General features: G+C 38.8%; 1 protein-coding gene across 7 annotated transcripts in view; it reads right to left on the bottom strand.

Moving 5' to 3' along the window:
- Nucleotides 1–9,317, bottom strand: part of LOC115434130 (polycomb group RING finger protein 5-B) — an 82,735-nt gene extending 73,418 nt beyond the window's left edge. The window contains exons 1-2 of one of the 7 annotated variants that reach the window (XM_030155876.1): nt 8,813–9,317; nt 2,170–2,817 (exon numbers count right to left, since the gene is read on the bottom strand). In XM_030155876.1, coding sequence (XP_030011736.1) covers nt 2,170–2,284 — 115 coding nt within the window. In that variant the 5' untranslated portion in view covers nt 2,285–2,817; nt 8,813–9,317. Of the gene's footprint in view, nt 1–2,169; nt 2,899–8,812 lie in introns of all 7 variants that reach the window. The other 6 variants (XM_030155877.1, XM_030155874.1, XM_030155873.1 and 3 more) reach the window with 6 other exon arrangements.
- Between the last annotated feature and the right edge of the window lie 11,437 nt (nt 9,318–20,754).

Below are 20,754 nucleotides of genomic sequence, written 5' to 3'. Positions count from 1 at the left end.
CAACAAGTCAAAAACAAAGACAAGAAGAGCAAGGACAACAAAACAAAACGCATAAAAAAAAAAGACCGATGATAAACCAAAAGATTTCATAACCATACCATACATCCGGGGGATAACAGAACAAATACAGAGGGTCATGAAAAAACATCACATCAACACTGTCATCAAACCACACACGAAACTCCGCCAACTACTCGTACACCCTAAGGACAAAATAGCACCGGAACAGAAATGTAATGTCATATACGAGATACCGTGCAAATCATGCAACAAAACATACATCGGGGAAACGGGACAATCACTCAACACAAGGAAAAAAGAACACCAAAAAGAATGTGAAAAGGAGACAGTGGGGAGATTCACACGGACTCAAAAGGAAAAAGCAGAACAGGAGAACTTAAAATCGGCCATCACGGACCACTGCAGAAGACATAACCATATCATGGACTGGGACAAGGGCACAATCATAACATCCAAAACGAACAAATTCAAACGTTGGATCAAGGAGGCAATAGAGATCAGGAAGCGGGCAAGTGACACCATCAACCAGGACGAGGGGGCGTACACCCTCTGTCACACCTGGGATTCCCTCCTCCAGAGACCACCCAAGGCGGAGGAGGCACAGTCGGCTCAACGGGCTCTGATTGGTCCGTCGAGCCGACCAGCTGATAAATGACACGTCAGCAACACATCGGATGATGCTTCTGAGGAAGACTGGAGTCACAGTCAAAACTGTCGAGCAGGTAACATCTAAAAACTAAAAACTATTCCTTGTCTGAACAAAAGAAAAAACTATATTTACAAATGCCAAACATGTTGACAACTTACACTGGTTGCAAATACATATGAACTGCCTCCTGTCCTGTCCAACTTGCAGGTTGCAAGTAGCTTTTGCAAGCAGATAAAGTGTCAGCGGGGATGGTTAATCAGATGTACATTAGTGACAAACCAGCAAAGCCAACCGGAGAGCAATAGTTAGGTTAGAGTCGGAACTTGTAGCAGAGACTAACTGCAAACCCTTTGTGTGCCATAACCATTGACTAAACACTTCAGACAGTGGTTGCATTGATAATGACAACATGGTAGTGGCTGGACATTGGTAGGGCTGTGTCCCTAGCATTCCTATCCAATTCTACGCCCCTGAAGACAACCCAGAGCTGAAAATATATTTTCTCCCCCTGATATCCACCATATTTGATCGTGGTTCCCTACATACATTACTGTGCAAAAGTCTGAGGACAATATAAGGTTTATTGGATTAATATAGTTCTAATGACCATGCATATGCATTTCTGGATATATGGGAAGTATGTACAGCAACAAAAACAAAAGTTTCAGGGAAAAACCAGCTTCTACAAACAAATAACATTTATTGTATTAATTTTCTGATGTTTTATACAAAGCTTTATTCAGCATGTCAGATGTTTCTAACCATTCGTGTTTCTTGTCAATGGGACAGGTGTCACACCAAATTGTGACTTTTACATTTAGAACGTATTTAGTTATTTTTTTGTGTACATATTTCCTGTATTTTCTTGTTGTATCTGAAGAAAAAATAATGAGAAATACATGGGTATGGTCATTTCAACCCTGCACAAATAACAAAGCTAAAGGTGGCATCAAGATATTTGCATTGTAGTGTATATATTTCTTTTGATGCATTCACAACATAGTGGAATTATTCAGTCTGATGGTCATGATCTACAAGGTCAAGGGTCTGCAAACTCTGTCTTGTTTTTAAGCTGTTGTAAGCTCCATTTGGCTAGGTTCAGGTAAGAAAACACTTGATTAGGTTTAGGCAACACAATACAAGTTAAGGTAACGGAACTTGCTGGTTGAGTTCAGGAAAAGGTCATGCTTTTACAACAGCAGAATGAGAGTCTTTCTGTCAGAAAGCCCTAAAGACAGCACAACAGGAAACAGGTATGACATGCAAAGTCCTTTTGTGTGTTCGCTAAAGCAGATCAAGTGAATAGATGGAACAGAAACATGGCATTCAGTTCTGACTCTGGTGTGAAAGGCCCCTCTGTAGTGGTCATTACCTGACCTCTAAAGCAGATAACTGCCAACTGGTAAATTAAACTAATATCAGAAAAATGTATTATAGGACAAGCAAGCAGGCATTCTGTCTGCTGAAGCAACAGGGAATGTGTGTGCTGTTCTACTCACAGGTATGCAGGCACTCAGTGACTGTGGTCGGTTTAATCAGGTATCCCCGGCACAGGTAACAGGTGATGAAATGATTGAAGTCTTTCACCAAGTGCTTCCTTCCTGTGGCAGCCATGTTTTGAGATTGTGTTAGTGATGCTGTGGTGACCAGAAGGCAAAGTTCAAAGCTGAGGGAAAATGTCAGACGTCCATTCACAATAATGTTGAGTGGAATAGTTGGCCAATCCAGTTACTAATAGCACTTGACTCTACTGGGTGAACAAGCAGCGGCTAATGTTAGTACAGGCTAATATATTCAAATCTACACTAACTGCAGTTAAGAGCTGCTGCTGTTACTGTGTAAAATCCTGCTCCATCTTGACCCAAAGTCTAGTTCATAGCCAGTTTTGCGTTAGAAATGCCTCCAACCCTATAGACTGTTAATCCATATTAGTCCAAATGAAAAAAAGGTTGATCAAGGTCATCCAGTCTTGTTTCAAATAAACAACTTCATGAAATTCCTGGAATCCCCAGAATTTCCTTTCTCTTGCAGCAAAAGATCCATTTTTAATCCAAAGGGCTGAGATCCTTAACACCTCTGTGTCGATTGCTTCATCCTCGTCTGTTCATTCATCATTATGATGACCTTTGAACCCCAGGCTGAAGTCACTGGGGAGAGACAGGCAGAATATACCATGGGATCAGGTGCATAAGTGTCCTTTATGATGTCCACAGAGTAGAATTATGCATCTGTTTATAATAAAACAAACAAAATACAAATACAATTAAAATAAATAATCACTTCGACAACTTAACAACATTGCACAAGATATTTAGATCCTTTTAAGAAATTGTGCCTACAGGTCATTTCTTGATAGTATTGTTTATTTCTGTTTGTGTGAATGCAATGATTTATTTACCTCCTGGTTTGTGCTAAATTCTAAACAAACATCAACTCAAAATGAAAATTAACCATTTAATAAACACAAAATAAACAAAAATTAACATAAGAAACATTATGCAACATAAACTAAATAAACACGACTGCAACAAACGGAAGGAAAACAAATCAAATGAGCATTAATTTAACAAATGAACAATTAAGCATTGAAACAGAATTAACAATTTTTATCTCTAAATGAATGTTAAGAATGACGTTCGAAAAATTGAATATATTATTTCAGGGCTAAATCAACATTAAATCACAATACTAAAAACCTCTCCAGTGAAAAAAATAAGCATTGAATCAACAAAGTAAATGCTAAATAAACCCAAAAATAAACATTCAAAATAAACAATAAGAACTAAATAAAAAATGAAAAAATAAGCATTAAATAAAATAAAAACATGCAACTGATAAATAATATTAAACCAAAAGAAACACAGTAACCATTAAATCAACAAAATAGACAGTCTGTGTCTTCTGACTGTCAGAATAGACACAGCACATCACATCACTCACATCTTATATTATCCAACATCTTATATACACCTGAACAACACATCTGACATCAATTTTCCTGTTAGGAACTGTGTATGATTCTTCACCAACAGAGGAGAATCTTAGAATAATAATAATAATAATAATAATAATAATAATAATGAACTGTAGTTTGAGTATGACTCATGGCATGATTGGAGCATTTGGTGACATTTATAAATATTATTAAATAACAGTGAATAGAACATCCATCCAGAGGATAGTTGCCTGACCTACATGCATTCGTCTCTGGATTTCCATTACTATGAATAGCTAAACTCTCCAATTTGCCCCCATTCTATCCCCACATTGATGGATCTGAATGAATTTTGGTTTCCCTGCTTCAAATATAGATATTGGTCTGAATAATAAGTATTAAAGTGGTGGCTACAACTCCTTCTCACGAGCTTCATATTTACTGCACACAGACAGCCTTTTATGAATCATTTATTTTAGTGGGAAGGTGTCAGAGCTGCACTTACAGTAAATGAAGTGAGTGAGCCAGTAAATGTATCTGCATGCCATTAGTCACTGATCTCAGGTCTGATTCATTACTTTGGCAAACACAAAGCTGTCTGCGTATATTCTTTTATAACATCAAACAAGGTATTATACTGTGAACAACTGCAATGACTATCAGACATTGCAGTCGTTCACAGTATACGACTGATGGTTAGTGATTCTCACTCACCAACCATCGCTGAATGTAGCTGATCTATGATTCAGGTCAGAGTTAAATCAGTCACCGGAGTTTGCTCAAAGGGAGATAGAAGCATGGAACTGAAACTGGAAGACAGGCCAACCGAGCCAAAAGATTGTGATAAAACCAGGATACAAAAAAAGATCTGTGACTATTATAATAACCCATGCGCTGAATCACAGCTTCTGAATTTTTCTAAAATGTATTGTAGTTACAACCAAACCACTTTTCTACTAGTTGTCTTAAGTTTCAATGGTGTGAGGGCTTTTTTGTTGTTATTTCATTAAAAACTACTATCATTTTTCCATGAATATTACACTCTATATATAAGTAGTGTGGACAGAGGCCTTATAACATCACCCACCAGTGTCTGACCTGACCTTTAAAGTCAGTAGTTTGGGATTGGCTGTCACTATATTGACATTTTGGAACCAGATGGAACCACATGAACCTGTTAACTGCAATTACATGGAAGGTGACTATTAAGGAAAGTGTGTTTTATTAAAGAAATATAAACTGTGACTTGCAGCTGAGTGAGCCATTGTACAGACCTGTCAATCAAACCGTGACAGAGAAGACACCCACCAAAGTCCTCTATTCACCCTGAAATCTGAGTGGACCACATCAGTTATTAGAGGGTCCAGATAAAATAAATAACTACAGAATGATTCCTGCCAAAAAAAAAAAAAAAAAAATCAAAACAAAACATTATATTCATATATATATATATATATATATATATACATATATATATATATATATATATATATATATATATATATATATATATATATATATATATACATATATATATATATATATATATATATATATATATATATATATATAGAGAGAGAGAGAGAGAGAGAGAGAGAGAGAGAGAGAGAGAGAGAGAGAGAGAGAGAGAGAGAGAGAGAGAGAGAGAGAGAGAGAGCTTTACAGAGGTACTCTAAAGGTAAGAGGTCTTTGCTCCTTGTTATGGACTAATATTATTGCATTATTTTTGCAATAGTGACAAGAAACATGAGATGTGCTCACCGATGGAGTAAGCACTTGTCCACGTTTTCTTAGCTGTACATCTGTACCCCATTTACAGGATTATTTTCTAAACTTCCATAAAAACAAAAATGCTTTTATTTGTTCATTTGCTCAAACCTGATGGGGCTTACTCTTTAGGTACTGAAAACTCTTATTTAATGACACCAGGAATTTTACATTACTCAAAAGTGAGCAATTTGGGTGGTGCCATAACAGTATTAAAGCTTAGTGCCAAGTTCTACTTCTCTAATTTAGGCTACTCTTCTAACAAATGTTTTAAACTCAATAGAGCTTAAAAGTCCTAAAAACACAGATTTAAGCTATAAATATATTGCAGTGCTAGAGGCAGAAGTAAAATATCAAACAATTCCAGCACAGTGTATGTAAGTGTTAGGACAAAGGTTGAAAATTAGAAAATGCTATAAAATCTCAATATTGATACTGCCTGCACTGTCCCTACCACTTAAAAATAGTCATTTAGGACAATATATACAGTATGTACAGAAAATGTAGTACATTGGGATAAATTGAGCTTACATATTTACTTCTCAGTCTCTTTTATATACTCCAAGGAAATATTTAGAAAAATGTGCACAGAATTAAACACTTACAAAAACATCTGAACTAAACATCTTCTACAGGCATAAGTCAGTACTTGGTATGACCTCTGTTCCCATAATAAAAAGAAACCTAAATGAAATGATTGACATGTGTTGAATCAAACCTGGTGAAAAACACCACAATACAGTAAATCACATACAACTGAGTTACAAGCAACTGTTAAAAACATGGTAATTGTAAATGGAGGTCAGATTAATACTTGACACTTCAGTTTCTGGAAAATGTTTCATGAAACTGTTGTTTTTAACCCATAAAGACCCAAACTGCCACTGGTGACCAAAAGCATCTATTTATCTATAATGTTTAATGCCTGTTGATCTAATAATTCTATCAATAAATGTAAATAACTGGTGTAAATGCAGTTATTCATCTTTTCATGGTCATCAGATATGACCCATTTGGATGATCAGAGGCTCCGTTGTTACCGTGGAAACACCACAATTTTCTACATCGATTCACCAGTAAAATCTCTGGAGTTTGATCAATGACAGTGGATAGAGACACTTGGTTTATGTTCAGTAAATTACATATTTTGCTAAAAAAAAAAGTCATGTTTTCTTCTGTTTTCCATATAAAAACCCTAACTTTAATCTGAGCCTTTATGAACATCCACATGATCACTGAATTAAATGTAGTAAAATACCTGATTTTTACTGAAAAAGTGCAAAAATAAAGGAGACAGTATTGCAATAAATGATGATAAATCACTTAACAAATGTTAAATAGCGAGAAAATTCATTTGGGAACTGACACAAAAATACCACTGGGTCTTTATGAAGTACCATCATACTCTGGTAGTTGGTTCATTTTAGTTGTGGCTGTGGCAGGTAGAGGTGGTTGTCGGTAAACCGGAAGGTTAACCTGTCTTGTCCACATCCAGGAGTGTCCTAGGGTAAGACACTGAATCCTAAGTTGAAGTTTTCCAAGAAGCTGTGCCACTATTGTATGAATGTGTGTTTGTGTGTGAATGGGTGAATGAGAAACATTGTTGAGCACTGTGAGTGCCAGTGAGATAGAAAAGCACCATGTAAATGCAAGTCCATTTGCCATTAATGAGTGTATTTTCTGCTACTTTATAATTATGCTTCACATCTGAGAGGCAAATATTATTATTCCATTAGATTAGTCCATTTACTCATTGCAATGTTTTAATGTTGTATTTACATCAATGTCTTTGGATCCTGGATGTATCCTAATGTATAGATCGAGAAATTAATGTGTGGTCTGAATAGTTTTCCTAAAACAACAAAAGATCAAAACCACTCTCACTGACACCTAAATCCAGTGTTTGGGTCAGTATCACACTGACATCATGTAACAGTACTAGATGGGTGCATCTGAATCATATACAGTATATGTACAATGTACAATGTAATTCAATGTGATGCAGAAAGAATTCAATGAAATACATTTGTTTCCTTAGTATATCGTCCTATGGGGGAACCACATACTAAATTACCCCAAAAAAAGATTTATTTTTGTAAAAAAAAAAGTTAAACTTCATAATCAATGTGTTTCAATTTCAATCAAATTGACTGACGTACACTTTCCAAGGCACTCTCCTTTTGAACCTTTATGGCAAAGCACTTTTACAATATTAAATGTAAAAAGCAATGAGTAAATGGACTAATCTAATGGAATAATAATATTTGCCTCTCAGATGTGAAGCATAATTATAAAGTAGCAGAAAATACACTCATTAATGGCAAATGGACTTGCATTTACATGGTGCTTTTCTATCTCACTGGCACTCACAGTGCTCAACAATGTTTCTCATTCACCCATTCACACACAAACACACATTCATACAATAGTGGCACAGCTTCTTGGACAACTTCAACTTAGGATTCAGTGTCTTACCCTAGGACACTCCTGGATGTGGACAAGACAGGTTAACCTTCCGGTTTACCGACAACCACCTCTACCTGCCACAGCCACAACTAAAATGAACCAACTACCAGAGTATGATGGTACTTCAGTACATGACCTGAGTAAAAGGACCTAGTTACAACCCAGTGGTGCCTTTCACCCAGGGCTCCCCTCTCATGTACTTCTTCCTTGGTTTTGAGATGGTGTCACATGAGCTAAACTGCATGTGGACATCTGTTCAGTGTCAGGTGTGTAAACAGTGCAGAGGTGGATTCAAGCCGCTTACTCCCTGCAGAAACGAACTACACACAGGAAACAGTGAGTACTTCACTCCAGACTCCGGCTTCATTCAGCGTGGGTAGCTTCTTGCTAGAAAAATCTTAAGTGCGCAGCTCAGAAATCCCCCTTCAACGTCCCTGAATGAGATGCACACGTGCCCTGACGTGCACGCGGAGTGGTATTTATTCACACAGATCTGCTTATCTCATCGTTAAGGCGCGTCACGGTCTACGTCACCCGTGTCACAATAACATCAATGGACGACAAACACGCACACCACGCGGACACGCACAAGACGGCTTTAGATACGTGTAGAAATGATTGTGTATGCACGAACACACGCGCGCCGCAGCTCCTTACTGTATAGCTGCAAATGTACACACACACATAGACACACGCACGCGACACGTATCGACGGAAAAGTTGTAGAGCTTAATGTCACGGCCTTTCTTCGATGTGGACGGGAAGCGCAAGGCAAGCGGGGTATTTGGCGTTTGCGTGAACATAGTGCCGTAATTCCGCATGCGTGTGTGCACTTTGCGTTTGAGGAGAGAGCGAGGGAGGGGGAGAGAGAGGAGGTCCAGTCAGCAGCGTCAAAGTTTGGCTGGAACCAAACGCGACCGACGTCGGCTCGTCAATTCAGCGGAAAGAACCCGAAATAAGAACACATTCCTCACCTCCGGAAACACTTCCCCGCTGCCCCCAGAGTTATGGTCGCCGTGGCTGCCCAGGAATGTCCACCATGACACTGTCAGGTCTTCCCGTTCAGTCCTGGTCCTTGTACTGGGCGAGGAGAGAACACGGAACTGGTCGGCTCGGATCTACCCCAGTCCGCCCAGCAGCCAGGCAAGCAGACAGGCAAGCAGCAGAGAGCAGCGGTGGGCGGGGAGCCACCAGGGAGGCAGGCAGGGCTCGGAAACTGAAAGCGGTTGTGTAACTGAGTGACTATTGGCCCACAACACGCACACATACGCGCACATGCACAAAGCGCGGAGGCGCCGCAACTCCGTTTATTCAGCTGCTCAGGACCAATGTCTGCTCAGTTTGGTTTGATTATTCACTTCCCACAAAATACAGGCTAATAAAAGGGCCATGACCAGAACAAGTGGTAAAATATACATCCAAGAGCACTTGATCATGTTAATCTTCATTAAAAGAACATGCCCCAGATTGAAGTATGAAGCACGCTGTTAATGAGTAGTGCCGTAACTGCACCAGACGGCTTAATGTGATGACTTAAATAATATACAGTCTGCAATGACGTCACGGGGAAACCCGAGGGGGAAAACAATCCTTCTCCCGTCCGCCATACTGTAAAACACAAAATTTAAATTTGTTTTGCTTAACGCTAACAAGTTGTTTTTCTTCTTAAAATGACTCAAAATGATAAATTTAATATAAAATAAACATTAAAACAGTTGGTGACTGATTGAAAAGTTAGCAATAAATCAATCAATCATCTAATTGTTGGTCCAATATGATGTGAGCTTCTTTTAGCTTTGCATAGAAACAGGCAATAGAAATGTCCATCAGGGGGCTATATTTTATTTTATGCTTGGAGTACATTTCAGAGCCAGTACTTTTTTTGTTTTTTTGTTTTTAATATCGTACTCAGAAAAGAACTTTAATTAGTGCTTCTACTTTTATCAGGCTTGTGTACACAAGGATCTGTACTTCTTCTTAGGTGCTGAATGTGTACTTTTGTACACGTTGTGGGGAAATCCACACAAATTACAAATGTAGTACAAGTTCACTAGTGTTTAAACAGTTAATCTACCTCTACCCCTGACAGTCTTTGATTGTTTGGAAATGGTTAACATTACATTAAACTTACTTTAAGTGAAGTGCTGATTGCAGACATACACATGTTTTGATGTTGGATCCCATAATCTGCCAGACCAATCCCCTCTTGTGAGAGCTTGAAGCCATTTTGTCCTCCTTTGTGATTCCATTTTATTATTTGGTAAAATGTAAGACTTTAATAGGTGACTTTTTTTGTTTATTTGCGGTGGAAAAGGGCACACAACAACTCTTCAGCATTACAGCTAATGGTAGAGACCGGATTGTTTTCCTCTTCGGTTCTAACCAGATGTGACGTTTGTTGGCATTCCTGTTGTTGCCAACTATTGTTTTAGGTTTGTTTGTTTGTTTGTTAGCACTCTAGCAGCAAAACCATTGGTTGAATTTATACCAAATTAGGTTTATAGATTGCCAGTGGCCCAGTATAGATGTGATTATGTTCTGGGAAAAGTAGGTCAAAGTTAAATTTTTTTATGAATTTGTCAAATCTTTTTTTCCCCATTTACTTATAATGGACAAAATTTCAAATGTCTGTAGCAGTGGAACTATTGTTTGAATTCATACCAAATTAGTCTTATAGATTGCCAGTGGCCCAATATAGATGTGATTATGTTTTGGGAAAAGTAGGTCAAAGTTAAACATTTTTAAGAATTTTTAAAATCTTTTTTTTTTTGTCCCATTTACTTATAATGGCCGACATTTAACATATCTATAAAAACATCAATTTTGTTTCAGTTTACTTAAAACTTGGCATATATTTAGAGGCAATTGATATGCTGACATCAGCATATGCATAGACATGATGACATCAGCTGGATCGATGCCAAAATAAGCTACAATATGTGTGAGTGGCGGGGTTTGTTGTGCCTGGTTCCACTTGTTTGCTTGTTTGTTTGTAAATTACCCGGCCCCCCGAAGGGGAGGCAAGGGTTATTGTTTTTGGTTCGATTTGTTGTTTGTTAATACTTTAACAGCCAAACTATTGGTTCAATTCATAGCAAATTGGGTTTATAGATTGCCAGTGACCTAGGATAGATGTCATTACATTTTAGGAAAGGTAGGTCAAAGTTCACATTTTTTATGATTAAAAAAAATTAAAAAAATCTTCCTATTTACTTATTATGGGCAAAATGCTTGTGAGGGGTTTGTTGTGCCTGGCACCAAATGTTAAAAAAAGTTTTTTGGTACCAATGCATTTGTCAAAATAAAGGAGTTAGCAACAAAATGTAAGACTGAAACTAATGGGTGAAAAACATTGTCATTAAAAAAATACATTAACCAGTAAAGCACTCAGAGAGCGCAGACCGCTGCCAAGGCAGATTCCCCCCCCCCCCCCGATCACCACCAAATTTAATAATTTTTTCCTTGTACCAGTATCACAATTTCCTGAAAATTTCATCCAAATTCTGTCCATAACTTTTTGAGTTATCTTGCTAACAGACAAACAAAAAAACAGACAAACCCTGATGAAAACATAACCTCCGCCGTTCCTTGGCAAAGGTAATAAATAAAGATGAGTTTTTTTTAAGAATGCAAAGTCAAACTAAAATGCTACACAAACTAAAATTCTGTAAAATTGCAGGTAAAATCAGTTCAGTTTCACCCACTGTTGAACTGTAAAACTGATGTTTCAGACATTTGAAATTTCGCCAATTTTAAGTAAATAGGGGGAAAAACTTGAACTTTGACCTATTTTTCCCAAAATGTAACCACATCTATTCTGGGTCACTGGCAATCTATGAACCCAAGTTGGTTTGAATTCAACCAATAGTTTTGCTGCTAGAGTGTTAAGAAACAAAGAAACAAATAAACCAAACCAAAAACAATATCCCTTGCCTCCCCTTCGGGGGCAGAGTAATCAACACAAAGCCCCAATCTACTATTGCACTTAATGCATAAAATCCAGTGAAACTGAAATCACAAACCAAACTGCCAAAAACAAAAACCATTTGCATTTCCATGTGCTGGGATTTTAGTAGTACTTATTATGTATTTTTAATTAAATACATGTGGTTTGGTTCAGTAAAAACTTTGCCAGTGTCTTGATGCATCTCAGTTTATTTCCTTTAAAATTTCTCACGAAAAATCTGATGAAAGTGTATAGACATCCAGACCCAGTTGTCAGAAAAAAATGCTGCTCTCCATTTCTTACATTTCTGACATTCACACAACCTAAATGTAATACTTACAATATGCAGTACTTGTCAACACTAGTGATCATATTTTTGCCTGCTTCATGCACAGACAGGATATCATTTTGGGAGTGAGTGGAAATGAACTCATTCTGTCTCTAAGGCATGAAGATGTGTTGTTGGTGGAATGCATCCCTTGAGTTTACAAACTAAGTCAGAGTCAGTGGTGTTTCCAAACATGATCCTGAAACACTGTGTTGATAATAAATGGAAACATAAAACTAATATATGGATAGCTTAAGCCAAGTTTGCAATTAAAACCCCACAACTTAACCATGTTTTCCAGTGATTCAGTTGGAATGTGTAAAATCCACAGCACTCTGCCAGTATTTTTTCTCACGCATTTCTTCTTGCAGACTTTTTTTTTTTTTTTTTTGTGGTACTGACGCACATCAGGGGCCAGCGCAAGGAAAACAAAGCCTTCAGTGGCATCACCCTGCGGGATGTGACCTCTTGTTTCAGGAAGTAGTCCATGGCAACAGCTACTTTCTAAGTCATACTGCATGACAGAACTGGAGACGGTCAATGAGAAAGTGAAATAATGGCACCACTTTCACTCAAAATGTGTAATGTTCTGTTGAGGGACATAAATCAACACTGTCAAGCAATAGTGTTTCTATGTCATTATGGCACACACACCCCTCCCAGCAGAGGTGCATGTAGGACTCATTAAAGTTGGCCCAAACTTCATGCATTATTTCCCTACCTGCCACATGACTTGACAAAATAGAAATAACTCCGGATTTCCTCAAGAGCAGTAACTGGTTTTAACTGCCATAAAAGGCATTGATGTTCATTTATGTAATTTTATGTTTGTTTACATTTTTTATGTATATAATTTATTTTGTGACTTTAACAGGTAGAAACTTTGTTCGCGGTCTGTGTTGCACAGGGACACTTTCAGTTGTCACAGCATTTTGACCCCATGAAGACCATAATGAGACATTTTTGCTTCGCTCATCAGATAATATAAATTACTTCTGTCAGACAGTATAAATGACTTCTGTAAGACAAAACAGAGTTTGTCTTTCTATGCTTCAAAAAGGATTTTGCATTGTTCATTTCCCTGAAGGATTTGTGTTTGCCATTTTCACCCCCTCTTGGTTTTGTGCAGCCAGCGAGGTACGTTTATTTTGTGTCGCACATATTGGTTTCAGTCAGTGTGTATGTGTGTTTTATTAACTCAAAGGATATGTGTGTTGCTTGGTTCAACGGTGGATTTACTAGTGTTAAGCTCTGACGAATAAATCTATCAGTGATGGAGAACTGTGGCATAGTGTATTTCCTGGAGGGAGTGAGAGCCAAATTTGGACCTGCGTGAACTTTCCCTAATCTGCTCGTGTCGCCAGTTTACCTGCTTGTGCCTGACACTTCGTCAAGACAGGAGATTCAAATAAGACACTTTTAGCGTGAAGGACACACAAGATCAGCATTGTTTTGCATGAAGACGTCTATAAGGAAAACACTAAAGTTTGTGTTTGAAGGGACATGGCTAATTATTGAAAACTACAACGGTCTGTGTGTAACCTAATCATGATAACTGTGTTTCACAAGATATTATTGGGCATATGGTTGATTATAGGTTGATTTATATTGACTGATTGTTTAACTGAAGAAGGCTGATTAATTTTCTTACCTAAAAAGGAAATCTTTGTGCACATTCTTTAACTCTTACCCCGCCATTGACGAGATATTCCGTCAATTGCTTCCCAACGCTTCCCCGCCAATGACTAGATTTTCCGTCAATCCGTGTTTTCACTGTTATACTGTAGTTGAAGCTGTTGCAGATTGTGTGAATTACTTTCCATAGTCTAAAAACAAACAAGCAGCTTTTTTCAGAAAAATGGACGGTGTTTAACGTTTTTGGACTGGAGTCACCATATCCCATGGCAACACATACAGTGCCAGTCACTCTGAATGAGGAAATGCCGACTCTGCAGGAACCGCATGCAGTTTCAAATGACTTAAAGATGATTATGGAGACAGAGTCTGACAATTCAATATATGATGGAGCTACAGAAGAACCATTTAGAGACAGTAACGGAGAAATAGAGGGTGAGGGAGACAGACACAGGACACGGGAAAACGGAGGCACGGGTCCAACATGGAGGAAGAGGAAGAAGGGGGCGGGGGGGACACGGAGCAACACAGAGACAATGACAGACAGGAGGAAGACAAAGAGACATTTATAGTGGACATTCAAGGAGAAGACAGGCACGCAGATGTGGGACAAGACAAAGGCCACCTAGTCTGCATCTGTTAGACAGTGTGAGTTCAGATTCAGACTGTGGACACCGAACAGATTCAACACAGATGTGGTTCAGCTCTATAATGTCAGCGGGGACACAGGTAAGATACTGTTTTATTTGGCTTTTGTATTAAATAAATAAATACATATATTCATACACTGATAAATAACTAGATGTCCATATAATTATTTACAGAACACAGCAGGTGGTCCAACAGGAGGACGTGGTGCAGCCAAGAAAAGGCCAGAAATCTACAGTATTTAGTGAATTTGTTTGTTTGTTTTTCTTGAAAATGAGGAATATTGAAGTGTTTATATCAAAAAGCTAAACTAATATGTGGAAGACTTATAACTGATGTATGTAAATATGTAAAATTTATAAGGAACCTGGTGCTTTAGAAGATGTTTTGCCTAAAATTTGGTGTGGTTTCCTCTAATATTTTGTGGAATGATGGGATATCTTAGAGCTGTTTGTTATTATTATTGTTGTTATTATTTTATTTTGTGATTTTGAATGCAGTGTTACTGTTGGTAAATAAGAAAGAGTCAAAAATGTAAATAGGAAATTAATTTTATCTTGAAAATCAATATCTTTGAAAAAAAATGCAATTTTCTCAGTTTTTGCGCAAAATTCAGTTTTTTTCCTGAAAATGACCAATATTCAAATGTTTATATCTCACGAATGAATGAAGATAGAATAAAATCGTTTTTTGTGTTTAAAAGTTGACGTTCTGTTCTTTCTTCTGATGTATGTGTGTTCACATACTCCTAACACAACATTTTCAGTGAGCCCCAAAGATTAGTGAAAATGACCAAAAAGGCTGGCACTGGCTACCAACTCACTGGAAAATGCTCTGGTGGGGAAAGAGTTAATAAGCTGATGTATTTTGAACGGCAGTTTTCTGTTCATGGTTTAATATTTCTCTATGCAAGTTGATGCTAGTGTCATAAGGACCTTTGTTAACTGTTATTGATCCTATGGCTTAATATTTCAAGATTTCTTTTGCTTCAATGGATCAATTTTTTGGAAAGAAAGTGACTTGACCTAGTTTAGCTCATTCACTTAAGCTTTTTTTGTGTAAATGTTTGTTGTTAACTACACTGCTTTGTGTGATACAAGTTGATTATGTAAGGGAATTGTCACATAATTCAAAATGTCACAAACATATGAAGAAACTTTGTTTGAAGTAACTGTCATGGAAGCAGTGGCAAACCCAGAGCAGACAAACAAATCTGTTGTACAACAAGCAGTACAGTCTGAAGAGCCTCGTAGAAGTGAAAAAGCCTGTACGTTAACAGAAGAAGGAAGAGAATTTCAGAAAGATAAGCTCAAGGGGCTATTACTTCGTTTTGATGGCATTTATGAACGCAGGAAAGCTCTAACTAAGGTGACAAAAAGATCTGTAATAAAACAGGATCCCAGTAACATCCTACAAGTACACATTAGCACTATTCAGAAAGAGTTATCTGAGCTGACTGTCGCCTACGATGAATATCGAAGGATTGACAGCCCACCGCATGACATGCGCCGCAAGATGGACAACTGTGCATCAGTCACCAGGATTGTTGTAGCGAATGCTCAGTCTCAGATTCAGGGAACAAATGAGGAGCTGATGTGACCCAAAGCCAACTCTGCATTTGCATCCTCAACTTTGAGCATTTCACCACGAGCCTCTGTTTGTACTAATGCTAATTCCATTCACTCTAATGTATCCTCTGTCAAAAGGCAAGAAGCTGCTGCTGAGTATGCAGCTACACAAGCTGTATTATAGATTATGGCTGAGCAAGAGCACCACCAGGAGAAACTACGAGAACTTGAAGCTATGGAAAAGCTGATAGTTACAGAACAAGAAACAGCTGCATTAACTCGCCATCTTCAAAGAGAAAAGGAAGAGACTGAACGTAAAATAGAAAAGGAAAGCAAGAAGCTGCTCTCTTAAAGAAACAGCAAGAAGAAAATGCTGCAAGACAAAGGTCTGTAGAAGACTTGAAAAGAGAACTTGAGCGTTTGGAGGAGTTAAAAAGGCTAAAGGCAGCTAAGGCAAGGCTTCAGGTCTATAATGAAACAGACTTTCATCCACTTCAAGAACTAGCAGCACAGAACCCTGAACCACCAACAGTGGAGCAAACAAGTAATCTGGTTGATTCTGTCTATCAGCATCAGTATTTACAACCAATAAGTGTGCTTCAGGAGGACTCAGGAGAACTTGTAAAGGTCTTGGCTGGGGCAATATTAGCAAATAGGCTACCCATTCCAGAGCCTGGCATCTTTATTGGGGATCCACTTAAATTTAATCTTTGGAAGTAATCATTTGAGACATTAATCGCACGGAAAAATATTCCAACTTCAGAAAAAATCTTTTTTCTTCAAAAGTATGTTGGAGGAGCAGTCAAGGAGGCCTTTGAAGGTTATTTTCTGATTAGTTCAGAAGATTCATATTCCTCAGCATGGGACCTTCTCAACCAGTGATACGGCGAACCCTTTGTCATTGCCAAAGCCTTCTGAGATAAATTATATGCTTGGCCAAAAATAGCCTCAAAGGAGACTACTGAGTTGATAAGATTTGTGGACTTCCTACGCAGTTATGTATCTGCAATCGCTAATAATGACAATCTAAATGTTCTTATTGATGGAGTGGAAAATCAAAAACTCACTGCCAAACTACCTGACTGGTTGAGCACCAGATGGAACCGAAAGGCCACACGATACCAACTGGAACACAAGAAGTTCCCAAGCTTCAGTTTCTTTGTAACATTTTTATCAGTGGAAGCTAGTATTGCATGCAACCCCATAATATCTTACCATGCATTGCGGCAAAGCAAACCTGATAAAGCCAAGATCAAGAGCCAAAACATAGTGGCTTCCAAGAACCAAACTGTAGGTGCAAAAATCTTCACAACCAACACCAGTGAAGTGAACATGATCACCTGTATGTTCTGTAAGAAGCAGGACTTGGTTTACGTAAGTGCCGCAAGTTTGCTGACAGGCTAGTTGCTGATCGAGTCAAGTTTGTTCAGAGTGAGAGATTGTGCTTCGGGTGTTTGAGTCCTGGCCATCAATCCAAGAGCTGCAGTAACCGTATGGTCTGTGACACCTGCTCCAAACGCCACATGAAAATCGTGTAAAACAAGAACCACAGAGAGAACAATGTAAGGAAATAAGCCACAATAAGGAAAGAAAATCACAGTCAACACAACTACAAGGTGTCACCAAAGAAACCCCATCTAACAGAGTTCTCCAGGATGGAAGCAGTATGCAAACCTCAGCTATAGTACCTGTTTATGTATCAACACCAGGTGATTCAAACAAGGAAGTTCTCACTTATGCTCTGTTAGATTTGCAAAGTGACTCTTCATTCATTCATTCTAGAGGAAGTGGCAGATGTTCTAGATATGAATGCAGAACAAGTGAAGTTGAAACTATCAACAATGTCATCAAAGGCGACAATAGTATCCTGTAAAAAAAAAACTCAAAGGCTGTTCTCTTTTAAGAAGCTCACAGTGCCATCAGTTTACAAGCATAAATTCATCCCTGTTAATCACATGCATATCCCAACTCCAGAGACCGTCAAAGCATGGCCTCACTTGGAACACCTTGCTGAACACATTGCTCCACTAAAGGAATGTGAGATAGGTCTTCTGATTGAATACAACTGACCACAAGCTCTAATGCTTAGGTAAGTTGTATGTGGGGAGGAAAACCAACCGTTTGCTCAGAAAACTGATTTAGGTTGGAGCATAGTGAGTTTTGGGGACCCATGTGAGCATTATGGTGATGCAATTGGAGTTAGTCATCGCATCATAGTAAGGCAAGTGATGCCTGAAACCAGACCATCAGTCACACTTAAGAATGAAGTTCACTATGTATGCAAGACTCAGATCAAAGAAATGATCACTGCTGATAATATCATCAAGGCACTTGAGTCTGACTTCAGTGAAAGAGTTGAAGATACAACTGTCTCTCAGGAAGACCTTCATTTTCTGGCTAAGCTGAAAGATGGAATCAGGCACAAAGAAGACGGTCATCATGAAATGCCCCTACCTTTCAAACAAGACAGACCAAATCTACCCAACAATAAGGCATGTGCTGTTCAGCGTATGAAGTGCTTAGAACGGAAGCTTAAGAGAGATCCGCAGTACTGCTCTGACTATGTCAACTTCATGGAAGACATTACTGCTTAAGGCGATGCAGAGAAGGTTCCAGAGGAGGAAATCGGCAATCAACCTGTCTGGTATATTCCCCACCATGGGGTATACCACCCCCAAAAGCCCGGAAAAATCTGTGTAGTTTTTGATGGTTCTGCAAGGTTTGAAGACCAGTCATTGAATGAACACCTTCTTACTGGACCAGAGCTCACAAATTCTTTGATGGGAGTTCTTTGTAGATTCCGTAAGGGCCCAATCACTGTTTTGTGTGATGTCCAATGAATGTTCCATCAGTTTCATGTAAAGCCTGAAGATCAAGATTAACTGAGGTTCTTATGGTGAGAGAACGGCAATATGGAGTCTCTGCTATTAGTTTTTTGGATGAAAGTCCATCTTTTTGGGGCAACCTCCTCACCTGGCTGTGCCAACTTTGGCCTTAAATATCTAGCCACAGAAGGTCAGGATCAATTTAACCAAAACGCTGTTAAATTCATCCAAAGAAATTTTTGTGTTGATGATAGACTTGTGAGTGTAACATCTGATGCTGAGGCGATCCAGCTTGTTGAGGAAGCAAGAAAGCTCTGCAACACGGGCAAGCTGAGACTACATAAGTTCGTCACCAACAGCAAGAACGTATTGGAATCAATACCAAAGGAGGAGTGTGCAGAAAGTGTCAAGCATCTGGATATGGCTTTAGGAGAGCCACTCATGGAAACTCACGGAATCCAGTGGTGCGTATCCTCTGATAACTTTCAGTTCAGAGTTACTGCCAAGGAATGCTCACTGACAATAAGAGGAGTGCTATCCACTGTGGCTTCCATCTACGACCCTTTGGGGTTCTTAGCACCTTTAATTCTCAAGGGGAAGCAAATCTTACAGCAGCTCTGTCGAGACATGGTTGGGTGGGACGAGCCACTCCCAGAAGAGCTAAGAACACAGTGGATATTGTGGTTACAAGATCTTGAGAATTTGACCAGTGGAAAGATCAGAAGGTGCTATGTTCCAGCAAACTTTACAGATGTCAAGCAGTATGAACTCCATCACTTTTCAGATGCTAGTACCACTGATTATGGGGAGTGCACTTATCTCAGAGCAATCCATACCAATGGAGATGTCCACTGCTCTCTAGTTATGGGGAAAGCGCGAGTTTCCCCCACCAAGGTAACCACAGTACCACGCCTAGAGTTATCTGCTGTGGTGGTAGCACCAAGAATAAGTGAAATGCTCAGAAACGAGCTTGAAATTGATGGTCTACAAGAGTATTTTTGGACACACTCAAAAGTCATCCTTGGATACATAAATAATGATGCCAGACGGTTTCATGTTTTTGTTGCAAACTGGATCCAAAGAATAAAGTCCACTACTGATCCCAAGCAATGACGATTTGTACGTTCTGAAGATAATCCTGCAGATCATGCTTCGAGAGGCTTGATGGTAGATCAGCTTGTCTCCTCAAACTGTTTTACTGGCTCAGATTTCCTGTGGGAAAAAGAGCTATCTTCAGGAGATGTGAAGGTGCAAGATGTTAGTGACAATGATCCAGAACTTTGAAGGGTTCAGGTACTCAACACCAGAACAAAGGAAGGCAGTGTTTTGCTAGACCGTCTGACAAAGTTTTCTGACTGGAAAAGAGCTGTCAAAGCCATTGCTCGCCTCAAGCACTATGGTAGAAAAATCAAGGGTCACAAACCTAAAATCAGTGAAGGCACAAGTGTTGAGAAAAGAGAGGAAGCAGAACTTTTCATAATCAGATTGGTTCAAACTGAAGCATTCAGCAGTGAGATTAAAGTTCTAAAGGAATGCAAAGAAGTAAACAACAAGGCAAACAAGCTACATAAACTAAGTCCATCTGTAGGTGAGTATGGTGTGCTAAGGGTTGGAGGGCGTTTGAGAAGATCTAGTCTTCACCCACATATTAAGCATCCTGCCATCTTACCAAAGGAGAGTCATGTGTCTTCTTTACTTATCAAGCACCATCATGAGAAGATATCACCATGGAAGAGGAATGACTGTAAATGAACTGTGATCCAATGGTGTATGGGTCATAGGGTGCAGCAGAGCAGTTGCCTCACACATCCACAAGTGCACAAGGTGCAGAAGGTACAGATGGAACACCCAAAGTCCAAAGATGTCAGATTTGCCAGAAGAAAGAATGGAAATGACTAGGGATGTCCGATATTGGCTTTTGGGCCAAAAACCGATATGCCGATATTGTCCAACGCTTAATTTCCGA

The sequence above is a fragment of the Sphaeramia orbicularis genome, chromosome 15 (genome assembly GCF_902148855.1).
Source record: "Sphaeramia orbicularis chromosome 15, fSphaOr1.1, whole genome shotgun sequence".
Classification (NCBI taxonomy): domain Eukaryota; kingdom Metazoa; phylum Chordata; class Actinopteri; order Kurtiformes; family Apogonidae; genus Sphaeramia; species Sphaeramia orbicularis.
Note: the sequence above shows the minus strand (reverse complement) of the source record. Positions and strands in the feature narration are given on the sequence as shown.